Raw genomic sequence first — 26,047 nt, forward strand, 5'->3', positions numbered from 1 at the left:
GTTTGCTGCAACTAGAGAGTCCGTGTGCTGCAAAGAAGGATCTCATGTGATGCAACTAAGACCCGACTTGGCCAAATAAATAAAAGAAAGAAAAAGAAAATAAGGAGAAAAGCTCAGGTAGGCTTTTTTTTTTATTATTATAATAACCCAGGGTTAGCATCTTATTTCTTATAATACTAAATTTTTTTGCTTTGCATTCAGAGGGATGAAGTATCCCTGTGGGATACAGGGCCCTTTGGGAGCTCTTTCCAAGGGGCAAGCTGGGACTTGTCTTCCTCAGGTGACCTGTGCTGCTGTGCCTACTAGATACAGCCACGTGGCCTGGGTGGAGCATCTTCATTGAGACTAATCTTCTTGCTTAAGCAACCCTTGATAACTTGTGAGCTATTTCATTTGCTTCACGACTCAAAAGGTCCAGCTTCACACTGGGATATACATGTAAGCTGCCTATTATCCTAATGGAGTGTTTTCTGGTGCAGCCTTTGGCGTTATTGGCCCAAGGAAGAGTTATCCTGGTTGTATTCATGAAAATATGGTGGACATTGGTCCCATACACAGTACCTGTTGGAAGAAGGGTGGATTATTCTTGGCCTCTCCCCACAACTCAGGAAAATTGTAGGCATCTGGCTTTGTCAGTCACCAAAACTGATGAGAAGATAGCTACTAACTCTCCACTTAGAAGGAAAGCTAAGGTGCTCACTCACCCAGATTCTTTGCTCTAGATGGCAAGGAATTCAAAGAAATTTGAGCTTCTGATCACACTGCCTGCTGTTTTAAACAGAAGAACAACAGCAAGGTTGATATTAATAGTTCCTGAAGTATTGTCGAACTTGGAAAGCAGGGTGTAGAGTTTTAAGAAGGGAAACGGAAAAGCAGAATTGGAGGGATTGATAGCATACAAGTTAAGGTGGGTGGAGGAGGATGTCTCAGAATTTGGGTGAAGGCTGGAAAATAAGGAAGGCATCCCCCATCAACTATGCCAGGAGGGGATGGCACATGATGCTCAGAGGAAGGAGGACTAGCCATCCTTACTCACCTTCTACTTCTGTGTCTTGGGTCTGGCTAGTGGGAAGTATGGCTTAACTCCTACCACTTTCAGACTGATGCTGCATCAGGCAGGTCTGGAGACTGTGCTCACCCACAGCCCCTTCTCAGGTCATCTTTTCGGCACAGCCCTGACTACCAGCCAATGGGCCACATAATCCCACTAATTTGCCCCTTGGTGTGATGATTAGATTAAATGTGGACACCCGAGCCAATTGCACGATTGTAGCCAGGGCTACTCATCAATGTGTTGGGTTGAGCCAATCAGAGCCTTTTCTAAGAATTTGAATTAAGATTTATGGAAATGTTCTGGCTTGTGCGTTCCTGTGACTCTTTGCAACCCCAAGGACTGTAGCCCCCCAGGCTCCTCTGTCCATGGGATTCTCCAGGCAAGAATACTGGAGTGGGTTGCCATGTTCTTCTCCAGGGGATCTTCCCAATTCAGGGATCGAAACTGCGTCTCTTAGGTCTCCTGCATTAGCAGCAGCTTCTTTACCACTTCTGTCACCTGGGAAGCCCCTTCGGTTGGTGGTGGGCCCTAAATCTGAGAGGTAGTGGACCAGAGCTGGGATCAGCAGTTGTCTTGTGAGATAAGCACGCAGACGAAATGGGTTGAGGAGGAGAGTTATGGAGTGAGTGTATAGCGATGCCTCTGGTGCTCCAATCCCTGGTTCCAGTTGCCATGAAGCCTGGAAACGCTTTTGCTTCCTGCCTTTGGATTTCCTGGAATCCCTTTCCTCATGAGCTGACTGGAGAGAGCTTCCCTTTCTTGCAACCAAAAGACCATTGACTAGAACAGATGTTAAGAGCACGATCCATGCGACAGCTACCGAGCGCAGAATTCAGCCGGATGAACCATTTAGCAGGCCAGGGAGACTCTACAGTCGACTGTGTGTGTGTTTCGGGGGAGGGGTGTTAAATCACTAGAGATGAAAGGACCCTCCCCCTCCCCATAACCCTGTTCTCTTTCCCATCTCAGTTCCTTGGCTGCTCTCCATCTCCTGGCCCCAGCTGCCGAGAGCTATTTCTAGACGAAGTCAGGAAATTGTTTTTGTCTCTAGGACTCTGAGCCCAGAATCCCCTGCTCAGGAATATTCTCTTTGCCCTCCACTCTCTGCTTGCCTCCTTTCTCCACCTCTCTGTACCACCCCCACACCTTCCTACTCTCAGGGAAACCAAAGTGGACTATTGAACTCCAGCAGCAGTCTCTCTCTCTCTGGGGGAGGTTGGAGGGGCAGGGAACAGCTTTCTGCAAGGCGTTCCATAACCTTCTCTACCAGGCAGACCTCAATTCCAACTCCCTGTTTTCTGTCTTGCATTTTGGCAGAACTCTTCATAGCTCCAGGGTCTTTGGACAAATTCAGGTCAGGTTCGCACAGTCTGTGTGTGTGTGTGTCTCTGCGTGTGTGTGGGGATGGTAAGGTGGGGACACAGGGGTTGGGAAGAGGAGCTGGGGGCCCAGGGCTCCTCACCTCAGTCACGATGGTGGAAGGGAAGGTGCTGTTGTTGTAGGTTCTGTGGCCCCTGTGCCATTGGGAAAGGGCAGTCCCCGCTGCAGGGAGGGGAAGAGGAGGCAGGACTCGGGCCGCCCCTGCCCATCCCGGGGCAGCCAGGCCACCGGGTCCCTGTCCTTGCTGAGGTTGGTGTTGGCAGGTGGGCGGCAGTGGTGGGTGGGGATGGCGGTGGTGAAGTTCTGCAGGGTGCTGTGCAAAAACGCCAGGATCAGGGGCAGAATCAACAGAATCATCTGGATCTTCTGGAAGCGGCCGACGCCCCCCACCTGCAGCAGGAGATCATTGAAGGTCATGGGATAGGACCTCGCAGGGGCCCAGGAGCGGAGGCCTCTTGCTCCCACAAACTGTTTCCAGGCTCTTGGTGCAGGGGGGAGGAGACAGGCTGTCCTTTGTCTTCTCAGCTCATCAGTTCCTGGTTCCGCTGTGGCCTTAAGTCACCTGAAATAAAAACTAGTGTTTATAACTTCTTTAGAGGTAACAAGTTAAACTGTGACTTGAAAGTAAGGCGATAAATTATTAAGACTCATTGGGTCAATGATTTGTTCCAGGGGACCTTAAGGGCAGCTAAAGTTAGATTGGCCACATGGCCAAAAAAAAGAGGGAACCCTCATCAGAGGTAATGTCAACGGTGCCTCTTTTCTCATCGTAGTACAATCCACTCCCAATTTTTCTCCTTCCCTCAACTGTAACAGCTAAAACCAAAGAAATGCCCACCACAGTCTATCCCATTATCTGTTTAACCATCCTCAAGCCAGGGGCCAAAAAGCTTCACTGAGACTGAGTATATACGATAAAATACATCAACTTGGGAACCTCATTTTGACAAGTTTTAACAAATTTACACAGTCATATTGTTGCTCTTCAGTCGCCCAGACTCTTTGTGACCCCATGAACTGCAGCATGCCAGGCTTCCCTGTCCTTCACCATCTCCTGGAGTTTGCTCAAACTCATGTTCATTGAGTCGATGATGCTACCGAACCGTTTCCTCCTCTGTTGTCCCCTTCTCCTGCCTTCAATCTTTCCCAGCATCAGGGTCTTTTCCAATGAGTTGCCTCTTCACATCAGGTGGCTTAAGTATTGGAGCTTCAGCTTCAGCATCAGTCCTTCCAATGAATCTTCAGGGTTGATTTCCTTTAGGAATGACTGGTTCGATCTCCTTGAACTCTCAAGAGTCTTCTCCAACACCACAGTTCAGAAGCTTCAATTCTTTGGTGCTCAGCCTTCTTGATGATCCAACTCTCACATCCATACATGACTACTGGAAAAACCATAGCTTTGACTATACGGACCTCTTCTTATTTTTTCTTCTGATGCTGTAACTGGACAAAAACATTACAATAAAAAGAAAACTGGGGACTTCCCTGGTGGTACAACAGGTGTCCCCTGCCTGCTAATTCAGGGGACAAAGGTTTGATCAGGATGATTCCATGTGCCTTGGAGCAATTGTGTCCTCATGCCACAACTACTGAGCCTTAGAGCCTGTGCTCTGCAACAAGAGAAGCCACTGCAATGAAAAGCCCATGCACCACATTGAAGAGTAGCCCCCCACTGGCTGTAACTAGAGAAAGCCCGCATGCAGCAATGAAGACCCAGCACAACCAAAAAATAAAATGAATAAAGTAACAAAAAAAGAAAACTAGAGACTGATATCCCTTATGATAAATGCGAAATTCTTACCATAGTTTTATCAAATTTAAGTCAGCAATGTGTAAGCAGGATAATGTATCTTGACAAAGTAGGGTTTATCCCAAGAATGCAAAACTGATTTAACGTTAAAAAACTCAATTCATATAATTCATCATATTAGTAGACTAAAAAAAGAAAAAGTACCTGATCATCTCAGTAGATGCAGAAAGATCTTTTGACACAACAACATCCATGACATTAATACAACTTCTCGGCAAACCTGGAATAAAAGGGAATTTCTTCAAATTGATGAAGGACATCTATGGGAAATACCATATTTAATTGTGAAAGACTAAATGCTTTCCTCCTAAGTTCAGGAAGGAAGCAGGAATATTTACTCTCACCACTTTTATTCAACATTGTACTGAAGGTTATAAGCAGCGTAATAATTCTGTATAAGGCCAACAAACAATTGCAGTTGAAATGAAATATCATTACTAATTGCAACAGAGGACTGTGCTCAGCGTAATGTGGCAGCCTGAATGGGAAGGGAGTTTGGGGAAGAATAGATACATGTATTTGTATGCCTGAGTCCTTTTCCTATCCATCTGAAACTATCACAACACTGTTAGTGGTTATACTCCAATGTAAAGTAGAAAGTTAAAAAATAATTCCATAAAGTATGAAAGGTTTAGGTATAAAACTGATAAAATATGTGCAAGATCTATACACTTAAAAGTGCAAAACATTGCTTAGAGAAATTAAAGAAGATCTTAAAAAATGGGGAACTATATCATGGATTGGAACACTCAAGACTGTGAAGATAGGGGTGAGGTGGGAGGGAGGCTCAAGAGGGAAGGGTATATGTAGATTTACGACTGATTCACATTGTTGTATGGCAGAAATCAACACAACACTTTAAGGCAATTATCCTCCAATTAAAAATAAATGCAAAAAAAAAAAATAGAAAAGATACTGAATAAGTAAGCCATATAATAGCAATTCAGCAGTAAATGTTGTAACCCATAAAAATATTGTTAAGATGATAATTATTCCCCAAATGATCTACAGATTCAATGTAATATAAGTAAAAATTTTAGTAGTTTTCTGGATAGAAATTTACAAGTTGATTTTAAAATTTGTATGCAAATGCATAATATCTAGAGTAGCCAAAGCAACTTTGAAAAAGTTAAAATTAAGAGATATACACTGAGTTCAAAACTAGTTATAAAGTTATAGTTATTAAGATAGTGTAGTGAAAGTGAAAGTGTTAGTAGTTCAGTCCTGTCAGACTCCTGTGACCCCACAGACTGTAGCCTGCCAGGCTACTCTGTCCATGGAATTCTCCAGGCAAGAATACTGGAGTAAGTTGCCATTCCCTTCTCCAGAGGATCTTCCTGACCTCGGAATTGAACCCAGGTCTCCTGCTTTGTAGGCAGATTCTTTACCATCTGAGCATAACATTCATGTAAAGACACATAACAGAGCAATGGTACAGAACAGAGAGTTTAAAATAGAGCCACATATATAACCAGTTGAACTTTGACCAAATTATCTAGATAATTCAATGAGGAAAAAAATTTTTTTTCAAAAAATAGTGCTGGAATAATTGGTTACCATATGCAAAAAATAATAAACCACAATTCTCTTTACAAAACTAACTCATAATGGATCACTGATCTAAACAAGAGTTGAAATTATAAAACTTCAATAAGAAAATAAGAGAAAATGTTAGTGTCATGGGGTTTGGCAAAGATTTTAAAAAATAGGACAAAAAACATGAACTGTAAAAGAAAAAATCAGTTAAAAATTGGACTTTATCAAAGTTTAAAAACTTTTTCTATTCAAAAAATCAATTATAAAAATGAAGAGATAAGCTATAAACTTGGAGAAATTATTTTCAAAATACATATCTGGCAAAACATTTAAAAATTTATGTGGAAATACAAAGTATCTAAACTAGCCAAAACAGCTTTGAAAAATGTTAAAGGAGTGGATTATTGTTTCTAGAAATACATTAAAAAAAAAGCTTCCAACTCAATCAGTTTTGAACATATACTAAAGGAGAGATTTAGATGGAAATAATCACATAAAAATGTCTTAATATCATTAGTCATTAGGAAAATGCAAATTAAGACTACAATAAGATAAGCACTACACCTTCCCTGCAGTGGTTAAAATTTAAAATATAAATCATACCAAGAGTTGGCAAAGATGTGGAGCAACTGGAACTCTCACATACTTTGTGGGAAAGTGAACTGTTACAACCACTTTGGAAAACTGTCCATTTCCTAAAAAGTTAAGCATGCATCTTACATACTACTCAGCCATTCAATTCCTTAATACAGGGTTGGTCAAAAAGTTCACTCTGGTTCTTCTGTAAGATGTTATGGAAAAACCAATACGAACTTCTTGGTCAACCCAATATTTGCTCAAGAGAAATAGAAGTCGTGTCCACACAAAAAGGGTCATGTAGGAAACTTTGGTGGCAATAGATATGCTTATTGTCTTGATTTTAGTGATGGTTTCATGGGTGTATGCATTTGTCAAAACTGATCAAATTTTCCACTGTAAATATGAGCAGCTAATTGTTACATTTCAAAAAAGCTGTAAAAATATATTAAAGATGTCTTTGGCTGCAAATCACAGAAAAACCAGCTTACGATGGCTTAAAGAAGCAGGAGGGTAAGGAGGACTTAAATTTAAATTTTTATCTTCATCAATTAGAGTAGAGGTGGATTAAATCACTGGCTCAGTGACACCATCAGCTCTGTAGGTTAGTTCCATTTTCCCACTATGTTACTTTTTTTTTTTCTCTTTGGCTGTGCTGGGTCTTCACTGCTACACTCGGGCTTTCTCTAGTTGCCAGTGCAAGGGGTGTAGGTTCGATCCTGGGTCAGGAAACTAGATTCCATGGGCCACAACTAAGATCTCACATGTCACAACTAAGACCTGGCTAAATAAATAAATATTAAAAAATAGCACATGTTAATTTTCTTATAGTTATGGAGCTCAGAAGTCTAAAATCAATGTGCTGGTGTGGCTACATTCCTTTGAGACTTCAGAGGAGACTTCATTTCCTTGCCTTTTGCAGCGTCTAGAGGCTGCTTGCATTCCTTCCTTGGCTTGCGGTCCCTCTTGTGTCTCTTCAACTTCTTGCTTCTCTTGTCACATCTCCCACTAAGCACTCTGCTCTCCTGCATCTCTTGAGAAAAGGACTATTATGATCATGTCAGGCCCACTCAGGGATTCCAAGATAATCTCCCCATCTCAAGATCCTTAACTTATTCACATCATGAAAGTCCCTTTTCCTATTTAGGTTTCCAGGATTAGGCTGTGGCCAACTTTGGGCATACATTGTTCAGCCTACCACACAATAGGATAGTAAAGCTTAACTGGCTGGGCATCTGCTCTCCAAGGGGCCATGTAGTGACTGAGAAGTGGGGAGAGGAGCCTGATGGAGGTATTTGGTGTGGCCTGACGCCTGGTTCGGAGAAGGCAATAGCACCCCACTCCAGTACTCTTGCCTGGAAAATCCCATGGATGGAGGAGCCTGGTAGGCTGCAGTCCACGGGGTCGCTAAGAGTTGGACATGACTGAGTGACTTCACTTTCATTTTTCACTTTCATGCATTGGAGAAGGAAATGGCAACCCACTCCAGTATTCTTGCCTGGAGAATCCCAGAGATGGGGGAGCCTGGTGGGCTGCTGTCTATGGGGTCACACAGAGTCGGACACGACTGAAGTGACTTAGCAGCAGCAGACGCCTGGATGCAGAGATGAGACCTGGGATACAAGGGTGGAGCCCTGGGAAGGTGACTTCTGATGAGCTCTCTACTAGGATCGGGCAGTTGCAGAACCTCTTGAACGTGTCATTTTGGCTGGGAAGTGCTCAAGGCTGCAGGCAGAGAAATTGAGGGTGGCCTTAAAGGTTCTATCTACCCTGGCTGAAGATAGGACCTTGTGGTCAAAACTGAGGACAGCATCTGAGGCCACTGGGGTAGTGCATGATGGTACTAGAACTTGGGCCTCCAAGGCAAGAGGATGAGCTGTGAGCCAGTGTTTGGGTGGTGACTTCTTGGGGAGACAGTGTCAGAAGTCACAGACTGGTAACTGAAGAGTGGTAGGAAGGTGTAATTCCATTTGGACAAGGGTATGGGGTGAGTGCAGGAAGTCTCAGGCCAGAAGCTGGGGAAAGGGAGTCTGTGCAGATGGTGTAAGCTAAGTCAGCACCAGGACTTTCCCAGTTGGGGATGTATGTGACTGGGGCAAGCCAGGGACTGCTTCTGGTTGAGGCAGACATAGATATCAAGTGATCTAAGCAGAGAACTGACAGACCAACAGGAGTCAGAAATTGTCAGACTTGCTAGTAGGGTTTCGAGGCAAGGGTAGGGAAAGTCACTGGTCCCAAGACTCCTAGATCTGCAGAGGCAGAGTATGCCATCCTAGGTGCCCCTCATCCCTCATGAGGGCAACGCTGCCTGAGAAATAGCAGCAAGGGGTGGGGCTGCTGACACTCTGGCATCTACTGGGTCCTATGATGGTCAAGAAATTCTTGAGGAGCATGGAGAATGGTAACCCACTCTAGCAGTATTCTTGCCTGGGAAACCCCATGGACAGAGGAGCCTGGCAGGCTACAGTCCATGGGGTTGCAGAAGAGTCGGACATGACTTAGTAACTAAACAACAACCATGGGAAATGTCCGCACCATTGGGGAACATCAAGGCTGTGGATGTTCCAGGATGGGGGGTGGGTTATGGCGATTTTAGCTCTGCCCGGGCTCTGCCCAGGCTGTCGTCTGGCTGACTGAGCTGCTGTGAGCTCTCCCAGGGCTTTGTGGCTTTTTCAGGAGAACTCCAAGCCAACTCCCCTGTCCAGGTTGCCCTGATTCAGCAAGAACTCTCTGATCCCATCTGGAAGGCGATGCCTATGGCTTGAGAGTGTGGACTTTCCCTAGAGGACAAGGGTCTAGGGGGCTGGGTCAGCTGCAGGGGAAAGTGTTAGGGGCAGTGTGCCAGCAAGCAAGCATGACTAAGCAAGTACTTGTACCAGAGGGCACTGCCGGTCCCTTCTTCCTGCCACCTGTGGGCATTAACAGGATTATCTTTTCCCATGGCCTCCCCAGGCTAGCCCTCACCTCTGCCCCCACTCCCAGCTTCCCTGAAGGGAGCTCCCTGGCTGAGGCAGGTGATTGGTTATCCCTCTTTTTCTGACTGTGAACCTTAAATTCCCTGTATCCCTTGTTTCATGTGGTTCCTACCTTGTGACCTCATCACTCCTCTTTACCTTTCTCTGTCTTTTTCTAGCCCAGGAGGGAAAAGGAGAAGCACAGCCTCGAGGGGTGAAAGAGGCCGGGCAGTTGGAAGGGGAAGGGGTGGGTAGGGGAGAGGGGGTGGGCCCAAGCACTCACTTTCCGGATGGGCTGCTTCTAACCCTGACTCTGCAGTTTAATAGCTGTGTGAATCTGGGCAAGTTACGTAACCACTCCAGTGCGCTGACTTCCTTACCTGTAAAATTTTGTTGTTGTTCAGTCGCTAAGTCGTGTCTGACTCTTGGTGACCCCAGGGACTGCAGCACGCAGGGCTTCCCTGTCCTTCACTATCTCCTGGAGTTTGCTCAAACTCACGTCCATTGAGTCGGTGATGCCATCCAACCACTTCATCCTCTGTCACCCCCTTCTCCTCTTGCCCTCAGTCTTTCCCAGCATCAGGGTCTTTTCCAATGAAGTCGCATCAGGTAAAATGCAGGACGATAACTGCGCGTATCTCTAGAAAGTTACTGGGAGAACTGACTGCGTTAATACATGCAAAGTACTTAGAACAGTGCCTGGCACCAAATTAGCACTCAGCTCTGGCTCTCTGGCTGGGTTTCTGCTTCCCCTTCCTCTCCTCCCTCCTCTCCACCAGCCCAGGGCCAGCAGGCGGGAGAGCCGCCAAGAAAGCCCAGGAAGTGCCTTGCCGGAGGATTAGGGTAGCCAGCGGGCTGAATGTCTAGCTGCAGAGCTGGGAGTGGCAAACTGGTTTTGAGTCCGGACCCTGCTGGAATCCAGAGGAGCAGCGACCAGCGTCCTGAGGTCACAGCCGCTCCGGGTTTTTCTCCCCCTCTTGCTGCCAGAGGTTCCCAGGAGCTTTCACAGAGGGCGGAGCCTGAAGCAAAGCCTCTGATTGGCTGCTTTCATTTTCGTGCCTTGTCAATTTCCAGCCAGACAGGGCAGGCGTGTAAGGGATTTAAAAACTCAGAAATACTTAGATTAGAAAAGGAAGGAGGGAAGGCGGGGCAAAGGAGGGACAGGGGAGGGAGCCGAGGTAACAGATCCTTCGCCAGTTGTCTGGGATGGTTTGTCAGGTCCTGGGGGCTGAGGGCGGGGACTGGACGGAGCCCGCTGAAGTGGAGAGGCTGTTACGGTTCAGACAAGAGAGACAAAGGGAAATGTTGCGAACAAACCTTTTAATATGTGGTCTTCGTATTAAAGGAGCGGGGTAGAGCTGAGGGGCTGCTTCCCTGAACCACAGCCCCAACACTTGGGCCACGACTCCCCCCTCCCCCGATGTGAGCTGCATGTAGGACCCTTTCCTCCTTTAGGGCCCTGTAAGGCGCCTTTTCAGTGCTCAGAGTCAGTTCTTCGCTTGTGCTGAAGCCTGGAGTGGGACCATTTGCTTCTGCAGCTCCTCTTGCTGCTTCCTCGGTTTCCCCCTCCTCCTGCGGTGGGACAGGGGAGTGGTGCCTTGGGTAAGAAGCCTCCAGACCAGCTGGGGTCTCCCAGGGGGCTCTCCATGCAGCTGTGCCCAGCTACCAGCTCTCTGCCCTAATCAGCTACTTCTCTCCAGAGCCAGGAGGGACCCCAGGAGACTCTCAGCTGATTGGGGAGGGCGGGGGGGACACAGGGACCAGGAGCCCCTGCTGGGAAGAGAAGGCCTAGGTTTGAGTCTCAGTGCTACCCCAACCTGGATGTGTGACCCGGGGCGAGTCCCTGCTTCTCCGTGGGTGGGGGCCCACCTGTTTTCCACGTCCTGCACCGTGTCTGGCAGTGGCTGGCCCAGGGTCTCCGGCAGGAGGGCAACGGCAGCGCTGGCAGCCACCGGGACAGCGCCGTAGATGAAGAGAGGCACTGAGGGGTAGAGCTCGGCGGTCATGCTCACCAGCGGGCTCACGATGCTGCCCACCCGCGCCACGGTGCTGCCCATACCCAGGCCCGTCTGCCTGCGGGATCCAGGGAGTTGGGTGTCAGTTAGTGTTCCGGCACAAATGCTGAGGCCCCAGCTGAATTTGGGGTCAGGGCAGCTCAGGCCCAGCCCCAGGAGACCCCCCTGGTGCCTGCTCTGTTCCCCATTTGATCAGCTAACCAATTTGGCATTTATTTTGGAGATAATAATAACAAAAAAAGGAATAAGTTGGGAAGAGCTCTGGCCAGAGAATCAGGAGATTGATTTTTGCCTCTGCCCTTAACTTGCTATGTGACCTTGGGCAAGTTTCTTTTCTTTCCTGAACCTCAGTGTCAAGTTAGCTGAGCTCGGTCAGTTGTTCTCAGATCAGCTGGGAGACTTGATTTATAGTTGCCCTAGCCCCACACAGGGGAGGCAGGCTTCCCCAGCGGCTCAGTGGTAAAGAGTCCACCTGCAATTCAGGAAACATGGGTTCACTCCCTGGGTCAGGAAGAGTCCCTGGAGAAAGGAATGGCAACCCACTGCAGTATTCTTGCCTGGGAAGTCCCATGGACAGAAGAGCCTGTCTGGCGACAGTCCGTGGGGTTGCAAGAGTTGGACGTGACTTAGCCACTAAACAACAACAACAGCCCCACACAGACCTGTTGGATTAGAATTCCTAGGGTGAAGGGACCTGGAATCTTCATATTAATATGTTAAGAACATTCTCTATGAGAGCAGAAGTTAAAAACTTTGATGATAATAGGGAGATAAACTGCTTGGATTTGAATCCAAGCTTCCTGACTTATAAGCTGTGTGACCTGGGACAAGTCACTTAACCTCTCCGTGGCTCAGTTTTCTTATGTGGAAAATGAGAATTATCATAGTACCCACCTCATAAGATTATAATGAGGACCAAAAGAGTTGATATTTGTAAAAAGTTTGACAGTGCCTTTATACTATTGTTCTTTCAGCTGAAATCCCTTGAGGGTATAGGACAATAACCTTGACCTCTCAGGGTTCTCATTCCAAGTTGCCTAGGGAAGCTTGGCATTTCTTTGATATCTCATGTGAATTTTGCATTCCATTCTGTATTTGTTGTTGTTGTTTTGCATCCTACTCTTCAAACAGACGTTTTTCTTGTGTCTTAATGCAAAAATATCCCCTCCTCCCAAACTTGGCATTCAAAAAAGTAGTGCTATATTTATCTGTACAACTACCAGAACCACCACTATTAAGTGGTGACAGAAAATTCCTTTTCATGGTTGTGGTCTTCGGTTTCAGACATACCATTTGGTTTAAAGATGGCATTTAGATTTGGTGGCAGATTAGATCTTCCAATGGCATTTAGATCATCTAACTTGTGCCTTGGAGATCTAGGGGGACTTCAGTTAATTGCCTCTGAGATGTGTCTTCTTGGCCTCCCACCGTGTCCCAGCTGGTGGCCCCTTTTGACATGTGCCCTGGGGTCTGACCTGTATGCAGGGAGAATGTTTTGCCCCGAAGTTCCTCCCATTAAGCTCCCACTCACCGGATCATTGTGGGGTACACCTCCCCAGTGTACAGGAAGATGCAGTTGAAGGAGGAAGCCAGACAGCCCTTCCCCAGCACAGCAAGAGAGGTTCGGACAATGGACTTATCTAGAGAGAAATGAGGAGGTCAGCGGGATCTTGGGAGAGGGGGTTGAGAAGTTGGGTCATGTCTGGGGACGTGGCCAAGGACAAGGGACCAAGATGCTCATGGGTGCTCACCCTGGGGTATCACCCCATTGATGAGGATGCAGATGCCTGCCAGCAGCAGTGAGGCCATCTGGGCAGGCCGGCGGCCCACATTGTTGATGACAAGGAAGCTCACAAGCTTGGCAGGCAGGTCCACAGCACCAAAGATCACCTGGATTAGGTAGATGCTGACCCCAAAACCCTGCAGGTCCATGACCAGCCCATAGTAGGCAAAGCTAGTAGCAAACCTAGTGGGGAGGGATGAGGGGTATGGAGTTTGTTAGGAAGGTTAAGGGGAGTGGTGCTCATCCAAAACGGGTGAGCTGCACAGGGTACCTTGGTTAAGAATCTGGAATCTACCTTGGCTAATATTTCTTCTGACATTTAACATGCACTTTAGACATTGGGGTAGTCCTCTAATACTTTGGCCACCTGATGCGAAGAGCCGACTCATTGGAAAAGACCCTGATGTTGGGAAAGATTGAGGGCAGGAGAAGGAGGGGACAACAGAGGAAGAGATGGTTGGATGGCATCACCGACTCAGTGGACATGAGTTTGAGCAAACTCTGGGAGATAATGAAGGACAGGGGAGCCTGGTGTGCCAATGTTCATGGGGTTGCAAAGAGTCAGACACAACGGAGCGACTGAACAACCACAACAAAGTCCTCTAATACCCCAGATTTCTTAATCTGTGTCTCTAGTATATTAGGGAACTTTCACTTAGTTGCCATGTGGGATTTATATAGTTTTAGTCTTTATTTCATCTTGGATATCCAAGCTATGTCTTTAGGGCCAAGGTGTTGGGAGAGGCCAGAGTTTTCCAGGACCTGTCTGTAGTCCTGGGATGGGTGTTGTGTTTCTTAAGATGACAAGAGCCCAGAAAATAAAGCTCCCGTTATTGGATAGAACCCCCAACCTGGAGCAAACTCCAAATTGGAAGCAAAGAATTCACTTGTTCCTTCTGACCATGTTTCTCTTAACTATCATGGGATTGCTAGATGATGGGGTTAGGAGGGTGGCACGTAAGAAGGGTAACAGGGAATGTTGCAATGGGAAAGGAAGATTTTTGGTTGATATCAACCTTGGCCAGAGTCTGCTTTCAGAGATGAGCTTTGGGCATCTTATTACTGTGCCAGTGTTTCTGGAAGACACCACAAGCTAGTAAATGCTCCAGAAGTTTTGCAAGCCAGCCTTTGTGATATAATTCTACAGACTCTGGGGCCATCAATCTTGATGAGGTGTCTCCATATTGGAACAGAGCTGCTAAAAGGAGAAGAATATGGAGAGATTGATGTCCAGTTGGGGACCAGAGGCAAATTGAGGATGGAGGTTTTTTGGTTCCTTAAGACTCTTTCTGCCCCTCACAGCTGGTCTGCTGACTTCCTCCCTCTTGTCTGCCTTCTTCTACCCCCTGCATCTGCTCCTTCCCCAACCAGTCTCTTGTCTCTTGGTCTTTCTGTCTGTCCATTGGTCTGTCTGTCTGGGCCTACCACAGCATTGAGAGGCAGAGGAAGAGGCGGCGAAGGGCAGGGCAGCGCAGCAGCTCCAGGGCCGAGGCCTGGCTCTTGCCTGTGGTCATCTCCTTCTGCAGACTGGCCTGGAGCGCCTGCCGGGATGGACGGGGCTCAGGGCTTGGGCTCCCCTAGGAGCTCCTCCCAGCCTAGCCCCTTACTCAGAGAAGCCCTCTGAGTCCCGGGTTTACCAGTGGGTGGGTTGTTGCGGGAGATCTCGGGGATCTTACCTCCATACTTAGATTGGCCCCGTCTTCCCGCTTCCCATTGATCCAGGCCACTCTCTTCAGGTTTCTCAGCGTGAGGTCCAGCCTCCTGGAGGAAGCATACCAGCGGGCCGACTCAATGAAGAACCTGGGGGCAGGAGTGAGCGGATGTGTTGGTGTGTTCCAGACACTGCAGTTCCAGTCATGTGGGCTGGAGGTAGGGCGTGGGCTTTCCAGAGGGCTGCAGTGGGATTTCTTCCAAGGCTGGACACCTAGGACTTTACCAAATCCCTCTCTCTAGGACCACAAAGCGGTGCTCAACTTGGTAGTGACTTGTTCCTCAACATGGGGCTTGGTTCTTGGGTGCTGGGGAAAGAGAGCAGGGCAGACAGGCTGGAGAGCTGGGAGAAGCGGGGGAGGCTGGAGAGCTGGATACCTTGGGGCAAGTCCTTCCACCCACAGCCTCAGTTTCCCCATCAGTTACACTGAATCCCTGGCCTGGGTTTGACCTTCTCGGACTCTGTGGGTGGAGTGTATAGCAAGATCTGGGGAAGTCTCAGCCCCTCACATCTGTGTGGGCCCTACGTACCAGGAGTAGATGAAGAAGGCATAAAAGGGCACAGAGACCAACAGCTGTAGGTAACGCCAGTGCGGCACAGCATAGGCCACCCCAGCCAGGAGAAACTGGCCCAGGCTGTAGACGTAGCCGGTCAGGGTGCCCACATAGGCCCGTGTGTGGATGGGCATCCACTCCACATCTGGAAAGAGGGTTAGAACAGAGTGGTGCAACTTACTGGGTGCCAGGTGGGTGGAGACCCCTGGGGCCCACTGAGACCTCCACTATCTGTCCAAACCTTGGTTTGTCCCAAAGCTCAGTGGAAGATACATCAGATGAGGTTGGGGGCCATGGAAGGGAGACTTGGAGGGGGGTTTGCTTGTGGTGGAGGTAGGGATGAAGAAGTAGATTTGGAATCCCCAGGAGTTGCCCTTCCACTTCCCTGCTGTGTGTTTTTGCTCCTCTCCAACCTACTGTCCTGGCCAGGGTCCTATTTCCCTTCGGAGCACCTCTGACCACTCATTCCATCCCCAACAACAGTCACTCCTCTGGTCCTTCTTATCCTGGGGTGGATTTCAGCCTCAGTGACCAGATCAGCTCAGAGGAGACAGTGACTTTCTGCCATCTCGGATAGTTGAGTTGGGAGTGGGACCACCTCTCTGCTGAGGTCTGAAGAGGTCTAGCTTCGTTCCTTGTGGGTTCCTGACGTGGCAGCTGGGGCAATGGCTTGCACCTTTGGACTGGATTCTCTAGGTGTCTGGCCCAGCCTGAGCCCTGTCCTGGTTAATTTCTTTAGCCTGTGCATGTGTGCGTGCATACTAAATTGCTTCAGCCGTGTCCGACTACGTGTGACCCTATGGACTGCAGCCCACCAGGCTCCCCTGACCATGGGATTCTCCAGGCAAGAATACTGCAGTGGGTTGTTGTGCCCTCCTCCAGGGGATCTTCCCAACCCAGGGATCAAACCTGTGTCTCTTACATCTACCTGCACTGGCAGGTGGGTTCTTTACCACTAGCACCACCTGGGAAGGGACTTCTCTGATATCTCAGTTGGTAAAGAATCTACCTGCAATGCAGGAGACCCTGGTTCGATTCCTGAATTGGGAAGATCCGCTAGAGAAGGGATAGGCTACCCACTCCAGTATTCTTGGGCCTCCTTTGTGGCTTAGCTGGTAAAGAATCTGCTTGCAATGCAGGGTTCAATCCATGGGTTGGGAAGATATCCTGGAGAAGGGAATGGCTACCCACTGCTGTATTCTGGCCTGAAGAATTCCATGAACTGTATAGTCCATGGGGTCGCAAAGAGTCTGACACGAATGAGTGACTTTCACTGACATTGGCCTGGCCACTTGGGAAGCCCTACTTTAGTCCAGAGAATCCCAAATCCTTAGATTCTCTTCTGGGCTTGAGGAATGACCTTGGGTGAATCCTGTCCCTTCCTCCTAGCCTCAGGTTCTTCATCTGAGAAACAGAGCGAGGTGGGTGACCCATCTGAGGGTGCATGTTGATGACTCATGGACAGGCCATGCTCCGTCCATAATTGTGTTTGGCCTACATGATGCTGGCTTGGCTTATATCAAAATATGAGAATTAATTGCAAGTGTTAAAAAGTTGGGATATTTTACAGTAATAAAAGAGGGGTTGGGGCAGATCTGATAGCCACAATGCTTCTTGTTTGGAGCAGCTGAGTGGTGGCAACCCCTCTGGATGAGTGTGTCTCTCTTTTGGAGACAGTCTTCACATTCTCAAATGCCTCTCAGATCCTCGGTCATTTATGGGAACTGCCTGGCCCTATCAATGGAGTTTGTAGTTGAGTGCCTAAAGAAGAGGTCAGGATAGTGTGAGCTCCAGGACGAAGGCTGTTATGTTGGCTGCAAGGGCAGAATGGGCTGAGTGCAAGAGGGTAGGCTGGGAGAGGAGGCTGGAAAGGGGCTGTGGGTTTGGGTGGTTGGAGGGAGAGGTAGGGGCCCACCCTGCCCTCCCGGCCCCCCTCACTCAGTGTGATGCAGTTGAGGGCGACGCCAGCTATCGACATGCCCGAGAGGAGCCGGAAGGCACAGTAGACGGGGAAGTTGGGAGCGAAAGCGGCACAGGTTCCTGACACAGCTGTCTGCAGGTAGTTGAAGATCAGCACCTTCCGGCGGCCCAGCCTGTCAGGGGAGGGGAGGCCTGCAGCAAGGGTTTTGAGGACCAGCAGGGGCCAGGCCACACTGAGAGAGGCGCTGGCCTGGGACCCATGACGTGTCATGAGGCTGATGCTGTAGGTCCTCAGTCCAGCCCCCGCTGGGGGTGCCAACCACCCACCTCGGCCCTCCCAAACCCAGCCAAGGAGCCCCCAGTCCCAGCCCGGCTCCTTGGCCCTGCCTAGGACTGACCTGTCTGCTAGGCACCCGAATACCATGGCTCCGAGAAGCACTCCCAACATGTATAAGGACTGAGCCAGCTGGCGTAAGGCCCTGTGAGAGCACACGAGGTCCCACTGTGGGGAGAGGGGGCAAAGGTCAGGCTAAGGAGAGCCTGGGCTGCAGGGAAGCCCCCTACCCTCCTTCCGACTGGCCCTCTGAGGCCGGTATCGTCCCCTTCCCCGACACCTCGCTTTGGTCCCGGGAGCCGAGACACTTTTCTTGACCCTGCAACTCCACATTCCCTTTTCTACAAAGGCCCCCATCTGGAACCCCTTTCTCCATTGAGACAGTCTGTGTGTGTGTTTGTGTGGGTGTGGGTGTGAGTGTGGGTGTGTGTGTGTGTGGGGATGTGTGGGGATGGTAAGGTGGGGACACAGGGTTGGGAGGAGGAGCTGGGGGCCCAGGGCTCCTCACCTCAGTCACGATGGTGGAAGGGAAGGTGCTGTTGTCGTAGATCCAGCCGTTGGGGCAGGGCTCTGTGGCCCCTGTGCCGTTGGCCCCTGTGCCATTGGGAAATGGCAGTCCCCGCTGCGGGGAGGTGAAGAGGAGGCAGGACTCGGGCCGCCCCTGCCCATCCCGGGGCAGCCAGGCCTCCGGGTCCCCGTCCTCGCTGAGGTTGGTGTTGACCGGTGGGCGGCAGTGATGGGTGGGGATGGCGGCGGTGAAGTTCTGCAGGGTGTTGTGGGAGGCCAGCAGGATCACAGGGAGGATCACCAGGGTGACCTGAATCTTCTGGAAGCGGCCGACGCCCCCCAACTGCAGCAGGAGGTCATTGAAGGCCATGGGGCCAGGCCTGGCCGAGTTGGCTGGGGGCTGAGGACGTCCGGTCCCAGGCCCTCCGTCTCGATGGCCCTCCGCCTGCTGCCCTACACTGGCGGAGGTGGAGCGCTGTTGCTTCTGCAGCCAAGTCGCTCCTGGAACTGAATCTGAGCTGGCTCTGTGGGGGGACAGCAGCCCGGCCCCGCGGCCCCTCCTTCCTTCTCTCCCCTAGTTTTGTCCCTCCCTTTCTTCTGCGGCTTCTCCTCACTTGGTGGGGGAGGTGTCGCTCCACTTTCAGGGTCTGCTGTAGCCCTGACCCCTACATGGGCAGTATTTAATCCTTGGCCTGGAGGGAATGAGTTAAAGTGTGACTTGGTATCAGAAGGATTAACCCTCTGAGTATCCTGGTATCAGTGGAATTTCTCCAAGTGGGTATAAAGGGCGGGAGAGGGTGGATTGAAGTGGGGGTGGTGGGAGTGGATGTCCTGGGAGGACCCACCTGGCATCTAGGGGCAAGAGGGGATAGGGTGGGACCTTTCTGTCTTCCTTTTAGTAGGAAGACTGGATTCTGGGAAGTGTGTTGGCCTCTTGTGGGGCTTCTGTCCTTTTTAGTGGGAAGGATCCAAATGGACCATTTTTGGGAGAAGTTGCCAGAGAAACTACGGGACGCCCAGTTAATTTGGATTTCAGATCAGCAAATAATGTTTTTTTCTTTCATATATCTCTAACATTACATGGGATGTACTTATGCTAGAAAGGTACTTCTTGATCAGAAATTCAAATTTAATTGGACATCCTGTATTCTTACTTGTGAAAATTGGCAACCCTGGCCTTTGGTCTTCTGGGGACAGTTTACATATTTTTTTTTTAAGTAACTTAAAAAATTATTGATTTATTTGGCTGTGTCGGGTCTTAGTTGTGGCACATGGACTCTCTAGTTGTGATGCCTGGGCTCAGTAGTTGTGGCACGTGGGCTTAGCTGCCCTGCAGCATGTGGGATCTTAGTTCCCTGACCAGGAATCAAACCCATGTCCCCTGCATTGCAAAGTGAATCCTTAACCACTGGACCACCAGGGAAATTCTGACTGCTTACATCTTACAGGGCCATAGCTTTGTTCAATTGGAAGACACAAAAGAGGCCAAAGACTGCTTTTGAAGCAGTGGGATCGCAGACCAACATCATACATGTAGATTGAGTCTTTCAGTATCTCAGTTTCTATTTTCTTGTTCATCCTGATTCAAAATTTTCCTTTGTCTTATCTCCTGTCTATAGCTTCTTCTTTTCCTTCTCTTCTTTTTTTTTCTCCTTCATCTCCTCCTCCTCCTCCAGAGTAAGCATGAACTTATTTTACTTTTAGCCACAATTCTAAGATATTCACTTGATTTCCTCCCATAGTTTGGCTCCCCAGTCCAGTTCTCTCATGCTCAGGGCACTGCTGAGCTCTGACTGGGTGGATTTCTATGGGTTCCTATCAGTTGGATCTTGACTTGGAGTTGTCAAGAGAGTATCCAATACGGTAGCTGCTAGCTACTACTGAGTGCTTGACTTGAGCGGATCCAAATTGAGATCAACTTTATTTTGGGGGGCTCCAAAATCACTGCAGATGGTGACTGCAGCCATGAAATTAAAAGACGCTTGCTTAATGGAAGAAAAGCTATAACCAACCTAGACAGCATATTAAAAAGCAGAGACATTGCTTTGCCAAACAAGGTCCATCTAGTCAAAGCTATGGTTTTTCCAGTAGTCATGTATGGATGTGAGAGATGGACTATAAAGAAAACTGAGTGCCGAAGAACTGATGCTTTTGAACTATGGTGTTGAAGAGTCCCTTGAAGACTCTTGAGAGTCCCTTGAACTGCAAGGAGATCAAACCAGTCTATCCTAAAGGCAATCAGTCCTGAATATTCATTGGAAGGACTGATGCTGAAGCTGAAACGCCAATACTTTGGCCACCTGATGGGAAGAACTGACTCATAGAAAAAAAGCCTGATGCTGGGAAAGACTAAAGACAGGAGAAGGGGACGACAGAGGATGAGATGGTTGGATGGTATCATCGACTTGATGGACATGAGTTTGAGCAAGCTCTGAGAGTTGGTGATGGACAGGGAAGCCTGGCATCCTACAGTCCATGGGGTCCAAAGAGTTGGACATGACTGAGCGTGTCATGAGTCGAACATGACTCCCTGTCTGGAGACACTTTTGTTGTCACCAGTGGGGGTGATGGTACCGCTGGCGCCTGGAGGGGAGAGTCCGGGGATGGTACTGAGCATACTGCATCGCACAGGCCAGTTCCCCATAACCAGTCATTTTTTGGAGCTAAAATGTCAATAATGATTAGAAACCCTACCTTAGAAGAGGCCCTCAGACTTCTTTTGTATAGTGATCAATCACATACCTGCTTGGCAAAGGACAGTGCAGTCAGATGCCTGATTCCTAGCGACATATTTCTAGGAACCCCCACGGGCTTTTTCGAATGGGGAAATTTTTGCGAGCTGAAAATGAGACCTCCTCTTCCTCCCCTGGGGAGCTCGGGCCCCAGAGTGCTGCAAGTCTTCCCCTAGTTTTGCCTACACAGCCAGTTTTGCCCCTGGAGTGGCTGAATCAGGACTCTGGTCCTCCTGTGTCCAGGTCAACACCCTTTTCCACCGTGTTTTAGCTCGATTACTGGGCTCGGGTTACCACGAGAGACTTTTTTTGCCCTTCGTGATGTGCTTCCATTTGGGGTCTCCAACTGTCCCTCTCTGTAATCTGCTGCCTATTGATTGCTCCTTTGACCCACTTCAGAGATTTTGGCATGTGTCTGAACACAATGGATTACTAGGGTCCCATAGTTTTACAGGAGATACACCAGGCCCTGTACCCACTAGCCAATGCGAAGGCTCAAGAAGGGAAGGGGCGTTTTTCAATTCTTCTGGTCGGAAATCTCTGAGTCTTGTTGAGTTTGATTTCTGACTTCTCTTGTAAGAAGTCAAGATGCTTTGTTATCAGCTGACAGTTTCCACAAACTACGCTTCTGTGCATGAAGTCGGAAAAGTGTTTATTGTCTATTGACATCCTGGGGTACATGAAATCTTACACGGGTTCAAACCTATTCTAACTTCAAAGCCAAGTTCTTAAATGCTACTCTAGAGGAGCGGACCGCCCAGCTAAAGAGCTCTTGGAGACCATCTGGCCTTCTATGTACAGAATAGAATAGGGGAGGCCCAGAGAGAGACAGGACTCTCCCAGCTTCCCTCCTCCCCATCCCAGTGTTGGTTCTGGGCTGGGACCCAGTGGGTATCCAGATGCCTGACAGCATTTTCCAGGCCAAGGTATATAGGAGCCCTGTGGCCTGGGGATGTGAAGACAGCTGGACAAACAGCTTGGGGTTCTGGGGCCAGTCTCCTGCCAAGACTTGGTGCCCTCATGGGGGAGAGGGTGGAGTACCAAGGGCAGTGGGTGGGTGGGGGGGTTGATGGGCCCCTACGAGCACCCTCCTTCTCTGAGCCTGTGTCCAATCCTGCCCAGGGAGAAGAGCTCCCTCCTTAGTGCCTGTCCAGCCCAAAGCCAGGCTAAGCCTGGGAGAGGCTCAGATGGAAACTCCAGAGACTGAACTGTGGTTGGTTCCTGGGATCATAAGGTTAGTGAGGAGATTTCCCATCAGCCTCCCAGATCACAGTGAGCTTCCTGGTGGAATTGCTCCCATGGCAAATAATTTGTAGTGCCAGGAACTATCCTTTAGGGACATTCTGGGTCATTAAACACCCAGAGTTGGACTCCTCTGTGCTGACTGGAATGTGGACTTAAGTTCTGGCCATGCTTACCAAGTCGGGGTCAAATCTGTGGACTTCTGATTGGCCAAGAGCCACAAAACCACATGCCGTTAGCAATGAATGCCAGCACACAGGTGACAACTTCCCACCAAGGCCCAGAGTAGTCAAGGGATTTGTGATCACACAGCAAGCAGATCTCAAATTCAGACCTCATGATTCCATCGCTCTTTCGACCATGTTAGCAGCCCTCACATTTCCCAGATTTTCAGAGACATCCAAATTTTATACAGTTTTATTCTATTAAATAAGTGGAATTTAAAGTGTGTGTGCATGCAAAGTTGCTTCAGCAGTGTCTGACTCTTTGTGACCCTTTGGACTGTAGCCTGTCAGGCTCTTCTGTCCATGGGGATTCTTTAGGCAAGAATACTGGGATGGGTTGCCATGCCCTCCTCTAGGGGATCTTCCCAACCCAGGGCTCGAACCTGTGTCTTTTATATTTCATGCATTGGCAGGTGGGTTCTTTATCACTAGCTCCACCTGGAAAGCCCTTAAGGTGTGACTACCTGTGATGAAATTTTTTTAAAAGTTATTTGGCTGTGCTGGGTCTCAGTTGCAGCATGTGGGATCTTTGATCTTCACTGAGGCATGTGGGATCTAGTTCCCTGACCAGGGATCAAACCTGGGTCTCCTGCATTGGGAACACAGAACCTTAGCCACTGGACTCCGGGGAAGTCATTCTACTCGTGACTTTGATTTTTATTATTTTCTGAGACTTTTCAAATAAATAATTTACAGATAAAGAAAGCATTTTTGCTCAGATCACATGCCATAAATGTGAGTTTGAAACGACTGACCTGGAGAGAAGCCTGGCAGACTCCAAGTGCTTGCTAGACTCACAACAGCATTCTGAACAAGGACCCAAATTGTGAGCTTTGTGCTTTGTGGCCTGGATACCCTAGCCAGTGGGTGGTACAGAAATTAGGAATTCATCCAAAAGGCTGGATGTGAGTCTAGTAGCCAATGAGCTGGCTTAGAATGATGCTGCCCAAGTGAGGTGCTCCATATTGGATAGCAATTCATTGAGCCAACTGGAGGCTCTGTTCAGGGTGAGAGAGAAGGGAGTAGGGAAAGTGGGTGGAGCTGGAGTATCTTCCCTTAAGTTCCTGTGTGTGTCTTTTCAATAAACACCTAGATACAGCACAAGAATGGTCATGGGTCAATGTATGGCAAAACCACTACAATATTGTAAAGTAATTAGCCTCCAATTAAAATAAAGAAATTAAAAAAAAAAAAGAATGGTCATGGCTAGGATGTCCTGGGAGCCACCTTGAATTCTGGACAACTGAAAGATGGGAGTGGGGTGAGAGGATCATTGTTCTTTTCTCTGAGCCCAATTCTTCTCTCTCTAGATTGAGACCCACTCAAACCAAGAGGAGACATTGATGATCTCACTGTCAGCTGATCCTAAGTCAAATGTGGTGGGGGTTGGATGGGGAGAAGTCAAGCGCCAGGCAGCATGAAGGGCAAGCGAAAGAGAAGTTGGTGCAGTCTAGGAACGGAAAGAAGTGAGATGAGGCTAGATTTCAGGGTGCCAAGTGGAAGGTGTTAAAAACTGAAGACTTTGTTGGCTTGATCAGGTTGGGGCCTGATCATGACTGGCCTTATAACAGAGTTTAGACTTTATCTCAATGGGATGTCACCAAAAAACTGAAATGGGAGTGTAATATGATCTAGTTTATGTTTATTAAGTTTAATTACTCTTAAATACTCTTAAACACTCTGGATTTAAGAGTATATCTAAATACAGACTTGAGAGTAATTAGCTCTGTGGTTGACAGCTGAAGCTCTGCAGTGTCTTGAGAGTCCCTTGGACAGCCAGGAGATCAAACCAGTCAATCCCAAAGGAAATCAACCCTGAATATTCATTGGAAGGACTGATGCTGAAGCTGAAGCTCCAATGCTTTGGCCATCTGATGTGAAGAGTCGTCTCACTGGAAAAGACCCTAATGCTGGGAAAGATTGATGGCAGGAGGAGAAGGGGACAACAGGATGCGATGGTTGGATGACATCATTGATGCAATGGACATGAGTCTGAACAAAACATGCTGGGAGATAGTGAAGGATAGGGAAGCCTGGAGTGCTGCAGTCCATGGGCTGCAAGGAGTCAGACACAACTGAGCAACTGAACATGTGTTCTGAGCTGTCTAGTATGGTAGCTGTTAGCTACTCCTGAGTGCTAGTATTGAGCTGATCTGAACTGAGATATGCTATTAGGGTAAGATGCATATAGATTCTGAGGACTAGTATGAATTAAAGCTATAAAATATCTCACTGTTAACTTTTATATTTAACATGATAAAATGATAAAATATAGATATATTTGCATTAAACAAAAATATTACAGTATTAATATTAATTTCATCTTTTTGAAAGCTGATTACTCTCAAGTCTGTATTTAACTTAAAAAACAGTTACTAGGAATTTTAAAATTACACAGGTGGCTTGCATTATATTTTCACTGGACAATGCTGACAAAGAACCCTAGAGGAAGAGGTCCATTTAAAGGGTTTTGGAAAATGTAGCATTAAGAGATAATAAAGGAATTGCTTTTGGAATTATTTGATTATTTTGGTTTTAACTGTTTGGTTATAAAGAAAGGAGTTTATTCAGAGAATTCAAAATATTTGATAGAAACCAGGGGCTGAAAGTGCATCCAGGGTTGAGAAGAATTGGGACCTGGAATCCATTAAAAACCAATGTAAATAGTCTTACCATTTGCTTATCTGTTTATCTGGGCTCATGTTGTCTTTTTCTCTCAGTGCACCTGCTTTATTCCTTCTATGCAACTGATTTTTTCTGTTCTGCTTTTATCTGAGCCAGCCCACGCTCATGCTAACTTGCTTTCCTAGGACAAGACACAAAGATGAACTAGAACCTCCATGGCCCAAATCCCAGCCCAGGAAGGAACATGTGATTAATGAGATGTGGATCCAGAGTGCTTTCTGGTCCAACCAATCATGATCAGAGGTGCAGGGTCACGTTAACCATTAAGTTATCAGGTTCTGCGGAATGTAGACCCTTGAGGAAGGGGTGGGTGAAGGACAGACAAAGTGATTGCTGTAGCTTTTACAGGAAAAACCCAAAAGACACTGAGAAGGAGCAGCCAGAGTGTGGGAAGGAGCTGCAAGCACATGGCATCTCAGAATCCAAGGAGGAAGGCATGACCAGTAGAATGAAACCTTCTGTGAGATCAAGTGGGATGAGGGATGACAAGCAACCTATGGATTTGGCACAGGGGGTGACAACTGTCCTGGGTGAAAACAATTTCAGAGAAGACTGGGGGCCAGAGCACAGTTTGGATGAGGTTAGATAGTGGAGGCAGGGGAGGCAGACAGGAACTTTGTGAAGTTTGACTTTGAAGGGAGAAAGAGATAGTGTGGCTGTGGAGGGAGAAACGGCATCCAAGGAAGGTTGGTGGGTTGGCCTGTGTTAAGATAGGAGAGGCTTGGGTTTATTTAACTGGTGATGGGAAGGAGCTAGGAGAGAGAGAAAGGGCAGAGACCCAAGGGAAAGCAGATGGCTGCTGGTGGGAGAGGCTGGACCCAGAGCCCAATGAGAAGACTGGATTTTCTGCTGTGATTGGGACAAACTTGGGAAACATGGTGGCAGACATCGAAGGGTTCAGTTATGGCTGCAGATTTCTTGGTTAAATAGGAGACAAAGATACCTGGTGAGTTCAGGGCTGGGACTTGGATCAGAGATTTGGAGTGATCGGGTGGAAGGAGGTCATGATTGCAGGAGCCCTGTGATCTGT

The 26,047-nt window shown here is 48.2% G+C and overlaps 1 protein-coding gene and 1 pseudogene across 1 annotated transcript; both read right to left on the reverse strand.

Moving 5' to 3' along the window:
- LOC136169286 (solute carrier family 22 member 6-like) overlaps nt 1-10,353 on the reverse strand; it is a 31,629-nt pseudogene extending 21,276 nt beyond the window's left edge.
- A 275-nt stretch (nt 10,354-10,628) lies between these two features.
- LOC136169666 (solute carrier family 22 member 6) lies at nt 10,629-18,792 on the reverse strand. The gene is made up of 10 exons (XM_065937578.1): nt 18,136-18,792; nt 17,692-17,795; nt 17,312-17,466; nt 15,350-15,518; nt 14,785-14,908; nt 14,534-14,649; nt 13,077-13,291; nt 12,857-12,965; nt 11,180-11,383; nt 10,629-10,882 (listed from the first exon to the last, which is right to left on the reverse strand). The coding sequence occupies exons 1-10, from the start codon at nt 18,502-18,504 to the stop codon at nt 10,798-10,800; spliced, it is 1,650 nt and encodes a 549-aa protein (XP_065793650.1). The 5' UTR covers nt 18,505-18,792; the 3' UTR covers nt 10,629-10,797.
- Between the last annotated feature and the right edge of the window lie 7,255 nt (nt 18,793-26,047).

Source organism: Muntiacus reevesi, chromosome 5 (assembly GCF_963930625.1).
Source record: "Muntiacus reevesi chromosome 5, mMunRee1.1, whole genome shotgun sequence".
NCBI lineage: Eukaryota > Metazoa > Chordata > Mammalia > Artiodactyla > Cervidae > Muntiacus > Muntiacus reevesi.

What these genes read in the sequence shown, in the direction of transcription:
- LOC136169666 (XM_065937578.1), bottom strand. Translation starts at nt 18,504, where the DNA reads ATGGCCTTCAATGACCTCCTGCTGCAGTTGGGGGGCGTCGGCCGCTTC. An exon ending in TTCGGGTGCCTAGCAGACAG is followed by an intron (nt 17,467 to 17,691) that starts GTCAGTCCTAGG and finishes CTCCCCTGACAG; the next exon opens with GCTGGGCCGCCGGAAGGTGC. An exon ending in GGGCCAATCTAAGTATGGAG is followed by an intron (nt 14,650 to 14,784) that starts GTAAGATCCCCG and finishes CCATCCCGGCAG; the next exon opens with GCGCTCCAGGCCAGTCTGCA.